This window comes from Mastacembelus armatus, chromosome 3, assembly GCF_900324485.2.
Source record: "Mastacembelus armatus chromosome 3, fMasArm1.2, whole genome shotgun sequence".
In the NCBI taxonomy this organism is placed as follows: Eukaryota; Metazoa; Chordata; class Actinopteri; order Synbranchiformes; family Mastacembelidae; genus Mastacembelus; species Mastacembelus armatus.
Window position 1 is genome coordinate 17,911,805 of NC_046635.1, and position 12,263 is coordinate 17,924,067.

General features: G+C 39.3%; 1 protein-coding gene across 6 annotated transcripts in view; it reads left to right on the forward strand.

Annotated features, from left to right (window-relative positions):
• The window catches only part of spata17 (spermatogenesis associated 17), a 90,509-nt gene that overhangs the window by 16,515 nt on the left and 61,731 nt on the right, over nt 1-12,263 (forward strand). For 4 of the 6 annotated variants that reach the window (XM_026294017.1, XM_026294021.1, XM_026294020.1 and 1 more), the window contains 2 exons: nt 668-910; nt 5,126-6,552. In XM_026294017.1, coding sequence (XP_026149802.1) covers nt 668-910; nt 5,126-5,239 — 357 coding nt within the window. In that variant the 3' untranslated portion in view covers nt 5,240-6,552. Of the gene's footprint in view, nt 1-667; nt 911-5,125; nt 6,553-12,263 lie in introns of those variants that run through there. The other 2 variants (XM_026294018.1, XM_026294019.1) reach the window with 2 other exon arrangements.

The window sequence follows — 12,263 nt, forward strand, 5'->3', positions numbered from 1 at the left end:
GTGTATTTGTACTTTTGAACAACTAGATTCAAATGTTTTATCTGATCTTTCATTTGAGACTGATGCAGTCAGGCTATGCCTGCAGTATTTCTTGTTCTATCTGTCTGCATGAGAATACACACAATGAACTGCTCCAGCCAAAATATTTAATCTGACAAAAGCTTCTGGTTGGTAAATCACCTTTGCTTATGCATCATCATTTGTGAAGATTAACAACAAGAGGAAGGCAGAATGTTGAATTTTAGTTTAGGTTAATGTGCACTGCATGAAGGGCAATAACAGAGAATAGTTTAAATGTCTATAACACTTTAAATGACTAGCAGTTGTTAATTTTATTTTAAGCTGTCCCAGAAGGTTGACGTTCTATAATTTGATAGTCCTCCTGATAAACAAAATTACTGTTTGGATTTCCCAAACTCCAAATGGATACATTATAATGTTTGAGGAGAAATATACCCAGGAGGACATCTTGGTGCCTCAAAATCCATGCCATGTAACTGCATTGTCCTTGGTATGAACATTTTGAATAACAATACCATGTAACTAGGAGCACTGAGAAAGATTACTGTTGTCATAGCCACTTAGAAATACAAATATGCAATTAAGAAATCTTTCTGCCTTTTTTCACTTCGGCCCTCTTTCTCTATTTCCCTCTTTCTTTATTTAGTGTCCAGGGGTCTTCAACTCTCCATTCAGGCCAGCTCCCCATGAGATGGAGCTACTGCTTAGGCAGGTCAAGTACGAGGCCCCCACCAGACTAGTCCCCAGATACAGGGATTGTCACGTGGGTATGCCTGACTCAGCAGCACCTAGTTTCCCTGGGAATCTTGGATCCCCATGGATCAAAACTACCAGAACCTGCTTCTCCTGCAAGCCCATGCTGCCCCCTATCGTCAACAAGAAACAGCAGGTGAGGTGGTCAAAGTTTGGGTCATGACAGACAAGAGGTGCAGGCAGGTGGGAACTATTTAAAGAGAAAATACAGAAACATACACTCTAATGGGAAGGAATATTAGACAGGAATATGCTTATCCCATAGATGATAGTTCTTTATGAAAATAGGGATCCTATAAAACTCCTTTTAGAGAATAATAATACCATTAAAACATGGTACACTGTTCTTTTGGGGGCTATAACACAGAGTTGTTGAGTGTCTGTACTGCAGTCAGTACTACTGTGCATGTCTGGCTGTGCAGGACGGTCAAGTGTTTGTGAATCACAGTTTCTCAATAAGTGCAGTTCATTTGTGTTCCTCATGATTTCATTGGGGTACTCCAACTATTGATAATTATGATCTGTGTTGTAGCAGACCATAAACTGGCATTTAAGAATTACTGTATTTTCCGGACTGTAAGTCGGAGTATAAGTCACCTTTCTCAAAAACAGCCTTGTTGAACAGAAAAAAAAATGTATCTAAGTTGCTTCGGCGTATAAGTCGCATTACTAATTATATTAATTATAGTTTAAATTAGCCTATGAAGAGGCAGCATGGTGGATGAGTGGTTAGCACCATTGCCTCACAGCAAGAAGGTCCTGGGTCCGCAACCCTGCCTTGCTGTGTGGAGTCTGCATATTCTCCCTGTGCTTGCATGGGTTTACTCTGGGTACTCCGGTTTCTTCCCAGTCCAAAAACATGCATGTTAGGTTGAGTGGTAGTGAGTGTGAGTGTGTGTGGTTGTTTGTCTTTGTGTGTCTATATGTGGCCCTGCGATGGACTGGTGACCTGTCCAGGGTGTACCTCTGCCTTTCACCCAAAGAGATGGGATCCAGCAGATCCCTGTGACCCTGGTTAAGGAATAAGCGGGTATAGATAATGGATGGATGGATAGTCTAAGAAGAACATAGGCTAAGCATAACAGCAAACAGAAGTGCATTACCAAATTCATTCATCCATGTCAAGTAACATTAAAAAACTGTGCCAAGATCAGGGTGGGAAGAAGATGAAGCAGTGTGTCCATCTCATCTCTTGGGTTGCCTGAATGCTGACACTCACTCCAAACTGTGTTTCAGCTGCATACTTTATTACCTGCACTTTGAAGTCTGCAGTTTAGCTCTTTCTTTTGGGTGGTATTTTCACGTGTTACACTAGGAGTTGTAGTTTAACATGAACATAAATGTTTTTACTTCTTCGGCAGCAACGATATTGTTTTCAACTGAGTCAAGATTGCCAAGAGTGCCATCTAACACTAATGACTATTCAGCAAAATTACTGTACCAGAGGAGTAAAAAAAAGTGTGACTTATAGTCCGGAAAATACAGTCATTTTAACGTAGAATTGACATATTTTTATCCTCCTTATCACCAAATGTAGAACTCTAATATGATAATCAACTCTGATTCTGAAAGTTCTGAGTCCCAGTATTGAACATGTTGGATCACTGTCATAGTACTGTCAGGGCTTCCTGGGGCTTTTGAGAAGAACTGAGCCATTGTTGACATTACTAATACCACAGTGACCAGTGAAAATGTTGGCCATAAATGATCTATTCAATCAGATCCAATGTATTTAACAACAGGACTTGCAACAATGCAAATTTTAACTAGAGCTGATTGAAGAGTTCTTTTATTTTTAACTGAAGTACTGCTCATAAATCTGGACAGGCATTCTCATTCAGTATTTCTTAGATGTTTCTATTGTTTTGTACATTGCAGAGTAATGAAGAAGACATCAGAAATATGATATAATAAATACGGAATTATGTGGTAAAAATAAAATGTTTCAAATTTTAGATTCTTCAGAGTAGCCACTGCCTTGATGACAGTTTTGCACACTGCAGTGTTTTAATCAGCTTCATGAGTTCCAGTTAACAGGTTTGCCTTTTCAAAAGTTAATTGGTGGCATTTGTTGTCTTAAAGCATTTGAGAGCGTCAGTTGTGCAATGTTAGCGTTTGAATATAGCAGCCTTTTTCAATCACTGGAATAATCCATATCATAGCAAGAACCATTCAACCAAGTAAAGAGAAACACTCCATCATTACTTTTAGACATGAAGGACAGTCAATCTGGAAAATTTCAAGTACCTTGAAAGTTTCTTCACATGCAGGTGCAAAACCCATCAAATGCTGTGATGAACCTGGCTCTCATTAGGAAGAAAAGAAAGCGCTCACTCTGCTGCAGAGGAGAAATTCATTAAAGATTTCCAGCCTTCAAAATCACCAATTCACACCACTTTAGATTAGAGCCCACAGAGTTTAAGTGGTGGCACAGTTCAACGTCAACTATTCAGAGGAGACTGTGTCAATTAGGCCTTCATGGTAGAATTACTGCAAAGAAACCACTATGGATGGGCACCAAAAAGAAGATGAGAAACACAAGGAGAGGACTTTAGCAAGTGACCCAAATTTAAGATATTTGGTTCCAATTGCCCTTTCTTTGTGAGACAGTATGACATCTAGGCATGTGTTTCCCACATGAATCATGAAGGAGGGGATATCAACATTTTTTGTCTACTTCATAATACCATTGTGATTTCTTCATTTTCATGTCTTAAGTATTACTCTTCAATGTAGAAAATAGCATGAAAGTCTGTGCAGACCTTCTGGTACTGTGACCTCTGGTACTGTGACTGTGCATCTGTTTTATGGATGTCTATGTGTAATAGCGTGTATGCCTATGTGTGTATATTGATCATTAGATGAGAAACAATTTCACCATTTGTGTTATTTATGATGTGTAGTTCTTTATTGCAAAGTGTTTTTCTTAATTTTAGCTTCTAATAATATAAAACATAGTGTAAGTATGCAGAAATGAGCCTTGGATTGGTCTCATTTTATTAGCTGTACTTTAGACACACACACACACTGCTGGTTCATTTGCAGTGTAGTATCAGGAAGGTCTCTGTGCTGACAAGGGAAGAAAAAATTAACACATTAAATACATGTCTGTCTTCTGTCGGTGTTTCTTAGTTTGTTAGTGTGACAACTATCAAGTGGTGATAGATAAGGTTGAGGTGCTGGCTGCATGTGGTCAGGCCAGGCCACCGATCCCGTGGTGATAGGAGCAAGGACGGGGTCCTCATCACTCCCTCTGTCTCTCCCCACTCGTCGTCTCTCCTTTTTTTAACACCAAACAACTGAAGGTCACCCTAAACAAAGCAACAACATTAAAGTTAATCTGCACTGCACAAATTTTTTTCATCTGCCTTCACATTTACAAGTTTTGCAGTATTGCATGTTTACAGAATGCACTTTGTTTGGTATTTGTAACTGAACTCTACATGTAGGATTGGTGACTTTTCAAAGTGAAGCTACTAATGGATTATGAAATTCCTTCAAAGACTAGAAAGAATAAAAACCAATGTATGTCGAATAGGAATACTTGCATCCTGGTACAGTTATAAATGTAGAGTCAGCTTTCCTTTCCTAAGCTTTCCTTGGTATACTTGAAAATTATTACTGACTTAAAATAAATACAGATGATTGTTTTTTTACTCATCACATTGACATTTACTTGTTAAGACAATAACCATTCTATTCGATATGGTTCATGTTTTTAGTGGCTTTAGTATAGTACTGTGGCAGGCATGATTGACTCTTAAGAGACTGTAACATGGGGATGTGAGGTTAGGTAGGGACCCGCACAAAAACATACTGCTCCTTTGTCTTTGCAACTTTGAAATAGATATAACTGAGTAGACATCAGAAACCACTCCAGGGTAGATGTCAGTGTCACAATGTCAAAGAGATGTACAAGGAATAAAATGACAGACAGCTCCCTAAAGTTTAACTGACTTGTTTGTTCGGTTTGGTCCTAAATATCTTCATGAAACTTGAGCATCAGTTCGTGAATAACATTAGAGAGGAAACAGGCTAAACATTTTGTGCATCTGCTGAAGCTAATCAACTAGGCGTGATGCTGATAAACACCTCTTATACTTTTCCCCTCCTCTTCCCCCTTGCTATCTTTCCTTTGCCCTGCTTCGTTTAACTCTCCCTATCTGCATATGTTTTGTTCTCTATGTCACAGGAGGATAGATGAAGAGGATAGGCCTCTGGTTTGAGCAATAAGCCATTATTGCCTGCAGGAGAGGGATCAGAGAAAGACCGAGGCTAGGACCTAAAACAGAAAGATACAGAGATCATTGTTTGATTGTGTGTTTGTCTGTGTGTGGTGTTGTTATTCCAGGATCTGTTCAGAGAGCCAGGGGAAGTGTGGCAGCAGTTTGTGAATTATCCTGAGCTGATGTTGCGGCTGCAGACCTCTTACAAACACCTGGAGGAGGCCCAGAATCAACAATGACAATGCAAGTTAGTAGGATTCTACAGAGGCACAATGGGAACAGTATGGTAATACATACTGTATAGTCACATGCATATTGTATGCACTCAACACATCTACAAGCAAATTGATGCAACATTAAGTACCAAATGGACACATACCCATTATGAACGGGAATGGGTGTATGCCAGGAGATTATTTTAAGACTGCTTCAGACTGAGTTTTTAATTTTTTTTAAGGATTGCATTAGTTTTAATTAGGAATTGTGCATGTGTACATATGTGCGTCTCTTTACTAAAACACTTCACTATAACCCCATTACCACTTACAGGCTAATCTACTCAGTGTGTGTGAAGTACTGTTATTAACCCGCTGTTTGATCTGTCTCATACAATAATTTCCCTGCACTATAAAAGACCACCCAGTTTTTTTTCTACTCCAACCTCCTTAATTTTTGTGCCATTGCAATCCAATGACTAAACAGAATTGTTTAAAGGAACTTGCATATTCATATTTCTGCTTAACCTAATTAAGTCAAGAGAAATGTTATTTGTACAGCCCAATATTACCAAATCACAAATTCACTTCCAGGAATATACCAGTAAAACTCATCTAAATTTCAACTTTTATGACATTAAAATTTTTTATGTTGCTTCCTGTAATTTGCCAGCCAGAAGAAAAGGAGTATCTGCCACCATATGAGTCACAGCGACAACTCCTTTACTCATCCAGCTGGTGCCAAGAGCTTCACATAGCAGACTACACTCTGCCTCTGACTGTGACGATATTAATTAAATGTTTTGCTTTCTGAAAACAAAAAAAGACAAAAATTATCATGACCCCTCCTTCAAAATGAACACAAATAAATCTGTGAAATAAATTTTTCACAGATTTATTTGTTATTAATTTTTATGGTTTAATTGCATAATGTTTCTTATATGCCAAATAAGTTAAATAGAGCTTAAAGTGTTCCCCTTGTTGATTTTCATTGATATCACAGTGGTGTTAATTAGGGAGGAACAAATGACCTTCACAACCATTCACAAGCTCATTTCTTTAACATATAGGGCACTACTGTCTCTTAGTATCTGTATCAAAATACCTACAAACATACAAACTGAAACATATTTTATATGTGTGAATGCACCATGCACTGCTTTTATACCTTTTCCTGACAGCCTCCATCCAGGGTGCCCTGAATACAAAGTTTCAGTGGAACTGCATGTTACCATGGCATGTACATTTAAAGGTGAATTTTGCCAAAAATATGTATGATGCACCCAGAAGTGTTCAAAAAGCACATTCTGTGTTGTCCAATTTTATCAGATATAACTCTACCCACTATGCACATTTAGTAAGTCATCATTAGAGGTCATGCACTCACCAAATGTTCACGCTGTGAAGAGATGTATAGCAGTGCCTCCACACGCAGAACTGCTGAATGTGGAAACCCCACATTTAAACCATTTTCACACATAAGCCCTATGTTGCTCAGAATAATGAAGATATGGCACAGCTGCCTATTTTATATCGAACTCCTGTGACATATTGTCATTGTTGTTCATCATAGACTTAGCTGTGATATGATTGTTTCACTAAATTCAACAAGACCATATATATATATATATATATATATAGCATTCATCCTTACAAAAGTATTGTGTTTCTTTTCATTTAAAGGCGTTGTAGTAATATTTTTGGAGGACATTCCAGTGTGATTGTGTGGGCAGAATTATTTTGCTTTATTTGTCCACTTATGTTATAGCAACAATCTAAATCCTAAAATAAAGAGTCAAAAGTGTGATTGAGAAGAGGAATACAGCTGAAAGGTAAGGAACTTACATACTGCATACAGTAGGTCTGCAGTAATGGCAAATGATTTTACAGTGAAAATGTTATAGATATCATCTTACACCTTTTCACATCAATGTGATTCAATGTCAGACCTATGTTAAACCCAAGTCTAAACAGGTTAGCTGAGCTCAGACCTCTGTTGTCAACCCATGTACACTGATGGCAGTCTGGGTTCCTGTCTAGAAGGAAAAGCAGAAACGAAAAAAGGAAACAATGAAGCAGTGCAGCCTAACCCTTTCAACTTGAGTTGCACAAATTTGTCAAAAGTGACAGCAATTTAATAAATCACTGCTTTCCACATGTGCACAACGACCCACACACATACACACTATTCCCACTTATGTCCTCCACTGCCCCCTCTCCATGTATACGTAAATGAGGTGTATGCATGGGTGTGTGCAAGTATGTTAGAGAGGGAATATGTGCATGGGCCCTGTGGCCTGGTCCAGGCATTAGGTAATTGACTGTGTCTTTGCTCAAGGCCTTTCACGGATCACCGTCCTTTATTAGCTCACTTCCCAGCACGCACATACACACACACACACACACGAAGTTCCCAGCAGCTCCACCCCAACCTCTTACTCCTCCCCCCCGCGCACCCAAGAATCCAGACCCAATTGCCCGGAAACGAGTAGTGAAACAAGCGAGAGGGTAGCAACGGAAGAAGGAGAGAGCAGTGACAGGGGAATGAACTAACACGGCCCCAGGAAGTGGAGATAAATAAGTATGAGGAGTGAGTGGGTGGGGAAATGGGGTCTCCTGCTGCTGACAACAGGGGTTAGGAGGTAGGATGAGTTTTCTTTGGTGCATCTACAGTATCCTCTATTTGTAAATACAGTGTTCATGCAAGTCAGGTAGGGTCTTTGTCTTTGAGCATGCACTGAAATTGAAAATATACACCTGTGCTACCAAAAGTATTTGTTTAGCTTACCCTTAATCCACTGTGCAGTCTCACCCAACATACAGACAAAACATTTTTAATATCTGCACAGCATGATGATATACTGTATGTTGTGTCTACTGGTAGATACATTCAAAGCAGCACAAAACTGTAGTTAAAGAAGGTTCTTTCTAGACCACACTAACACAAAAAGAAACTTTATATACTTACACTCACAAACATACATGCTGGCTAAATTCTGATAACACTGCTGCTGGTGCACTGCTGCTGCCATGTAGGATGCTAAGGACTATGACAATTTAGGTGCCTGGTCTCTGCCCAGTCATGTCATGCTGGTGTCACTCAGAGGTCATCGGACCTCAGAGCTTCTCCCTCTCCTCTCTCTGTCTGTCACTTCCTCTGCCTCTATTTACACTCCCTCTTCCCTCACTCTGTGGTAATTAGTGCAATAGTCCTATCATTGGCATCAACCCCTAGCTACAGCAGCAGCCAGCAGAGCTTCTTGTCACAGCTCAGAGGGCCAATGGAGTGGACAGTTCTATGCTGGTAATCATCATCTTCATACCATACCCAGCCATGCCCCCCCCCCCCCCCCCCTTCCCTTCCCTCCCCCCCACCCCCCAGCAACAATATCTAGCTGTGTTATCCTAATTATTTTCAAATCCTAGCCACAGCCATCTCACCCAGCCTCTGCCACATTACCTAACCTGGCTTGTAATCATGCCTCATAGCCTTGCTTCAGCTCTCTGCACTGCCTCAAGCCTCATTATTAACATAACCTATTTTTTCATAGTTCCAGACCACAGCTCTCTGGCTTGACCACCACAGCTCTTGGCAGTATGTACACAGCATCCCTAGTCCAAACCAAGCCCTTGAAATAGCTCATGAGTCCTGGACCTTTTCAGTTACCTTTGCCATTTCTGTCACAGTAAGAAAGTCTATTAGTGCAAATGTGGTCCAGACTGTCAGGATGCAATTGATCCACATTCACTCATAATCACATACATGTCAGTGCCCAGCTCTCCAGGAAATGGGTGGCAATAGCAAGCCATGTTACAGTTACCTTTTAAGCAACTTCTGTGTGGCCTTACTTCCAGCTTCCCTACTGAATATTAATATATGGACCTCAGACCTGGAGGTAGCAGAGCTGAAGATGTTGAGGTTCTCTCTGGGAGTGACAAGGATGGATAGGATCAGGAATGAGTACATCACAGGGACAGCTCATGTTAGATGTTTTGGAGAAAAAGCCAGGGAAGCCAGATTGAGATGGTTTGGACAGAGGAAGGACAGTGAATACATTGGTAAAAGGATGCTGAGGTTAGAGCTGCTAGGAAGGAGGCCTAGAGGAAGGCCAAAGAGGAGGTTCTTGGATGTAGTGAAGGAGGACATGAGGATAGTCGGTGTGGCTGAGGAGGATACGGAGGATAGAGTTAAATGGAGGCAGATTATTCTCTGTGGCGACCCCTGAAGCGAGCAGCCGAAAGGAAAAGAAGAAGACCTCAGACCCTCTTTTAGAACTCTGTCCTTTATTCATTCATTCACAGCTGTTATTTCTCATCTCCTCTTGTGAAGGATCACATTTTAGCACCAGCCTAAAATTTAGAGCTTTCATCAACTAGCATTGCTGTGACTTCACTGTTTTTGTCTAATAACCCTGTCATACAAACAAAGCAATGCTAAATGCTAAACTGCATTTAGGTCAACCTACAAGGGTCAACATAAATTATTTGGTCTTGCTTTACAACTCTCTTCAAGACCAGGGTGGACGGTATACTACGTCCCCTGTGAGAGCAGGTGCTTTTTTTCTGAGATCTAACATATTTTTCATGTTACTTACATTAATTCAAATGTAACTGAAATTTGGTGTGATAAAGAGAGAAGATTCTGTGTGAAAGAGGAACCTTCATTATTATTTGGTATAGACTTAACTGAAGTTTGTGATCAAGAGTAATATGTATTTAATGTTAATTGTAGACTGACTCAGACATGTTGAAAGCTGAATATGTGTTGAGCTCAATATATCAATATTGATTTAAATTACAGTGAATAGCTAAAAGGATAGTTCTGATAATGCAATCACACTTCTCGGCAGAATGCACATTAGTCTGAAATATTTGTTATGAAAACTAGAGACGTTTATTATAATCAGCACTGTAATGTGTAATAATTAAACATTTCTTAGCTTCGTCACCAGCAAAATGCACCAGCAATGACTCTTTTGAATGCAGATACGGGAAAGCCCTGTCTGTCCATGCTAATTTTGTGATTGTGTTTTTAGCCATGTCACCAGCGGTAGTGCCTGTAACCATAGAGGATAGCTAATTAGGAGGCTACATGCTAATCAAGTACACCACAGTGAGTGGTCACGTCTGTCTGTGTCTGTGCTTCAGGCTTTTCCTTCCTCTCACATTAGACTGACACCCGTCACAACTTTCAGAAGCTAGCATCTGATCAGAACCACCATGCACTGATACACAAACGCACATTTGCACAAGCATTCCTGCTTTCCTAAACACATGCTCATATACAATCACACACACACAAACACACACACACAAACAGTGAATATATACTGTATACAGACTTTTCAATATTGTGTGTGCTCACTCATTCCTCTCACCACAACACACAAACACAGAGACCAGGTGTGGCTTTGTTATTGTATTGTGGGTGCAAAGCTTCAGGCAATGGGGATGAAAATAGTGTATCTACATGCAAACACAACCACACTGGTTCATTCTTAGTGGCTTCAGCTGCAATATATCACCATGATGCATAAAGCTGAAGTACGAATGATCTTTTTACTGGGAACAGTAATTATTAGCAATTAATACCCAAACTATAATAGGTTACAAGTAGAGACGTTGGAATAAAGCAAGACAGAGGTAGCAGACGTGTGAACGCCCATGTCCACATTTTATGTGTGTCTGTGTATGTATTTCCTATGTTATCATGTCCATCCATCTGTCCAGGGTTGCTACATTAGGTCCAGGTTACTGTGGTGAGAAAGGAAGAACGCTAATTCTCTATAACCATTTTATGGCGTGTGTAAAACTCTGGAGCCCCTTCATTTTCACAGTTGTAAAACATTCCCCCAATCACACTTTGTCCTACTGAGGACCTAAGATTTATCAATTAACCCAACACTTCACTTCCATTATGGTAGCATTTTGCACACACTATGATATTAAATGGACAGTCTCAATTAAATGATTAGCAATCATATCTTGGTGTGACTTAAGAGAATGAATGACATCAGACTTTATTATTTATATTTGAAGCTGTTGGACCCAGCATGACTAGTTTCTCAGGTCATTTAGAGACCTTTTTTTTTTTTTTGCATAGTTGTACAAATCCATCTCAAACTCCGTATTTAAAACTAAAAAAATGACCACAATCATGGAAATGTATTATTAAAATTATTAGACTATTCTGCCTTGAGTAAAGATTCAATAATATATATTGATTTATTTTTTTAAGGCCTGAATACAACCTTTAGGCCTAAGTCAAGGCCTTTTCACACTAAGTCTACCACAAAAGCTGGGAAACACACAAATAAGCAAGCAAACAAAGAAAACTTAGCTTAGCAAACAAAAAGGCTCAAAAGTCAGATTTTTTGTTTGTTTTTTAATACATTATACAATAAATAATATGCATTCACTAGGTAACTAGTTCCAGTTCCTCAGGTCAGCATGTTAACAAGTGCACAACATGCTGAGGAAGTGGTTGGGATAATGACAAAATCCTTAGTCCTGATTTGTTGGCATTTTAAATTTTGGAGTAGAGAGCTAATAGTAATTATCATATAATTATCGTACTTCTACCCATCTCCTCATTAGCATTTTGTGCAACTAGTTAACTAGAGAAAAATTTGTAACATACTAGTTAACTAAAATGCCACTAGTTAAACTCATGGGTGGTTTTAACAGCACTGGAAAGCTAGTGCTGTCAAAAATGCTTAATAAGTTAACTAATCAGCATTCTGGCCATCACTAGTGAACTTATGTGTGACTAGTAAATAGTCAGAGCTTTTGCAGTACAATCTTTAAATAATAAGGCTTTTAGTTTAGTCCAGAGGGCCCCTGGTGAATCAAAAAGCTGACTAGTACACTGTCCAGCATTACAAATAAGACGTCTGTTGGAACTAGTTGGACAATGTGCCACTAGTTGCTGAAAAAGAGTGAGGGTTTTTGTTCTACTAGTGCAATCAAATGTTTAACTAGTTCTGACAAAGACCAAACTAAATAGATATATAAACAATATACATGAGTTCCAAAATTTCATGAGCAT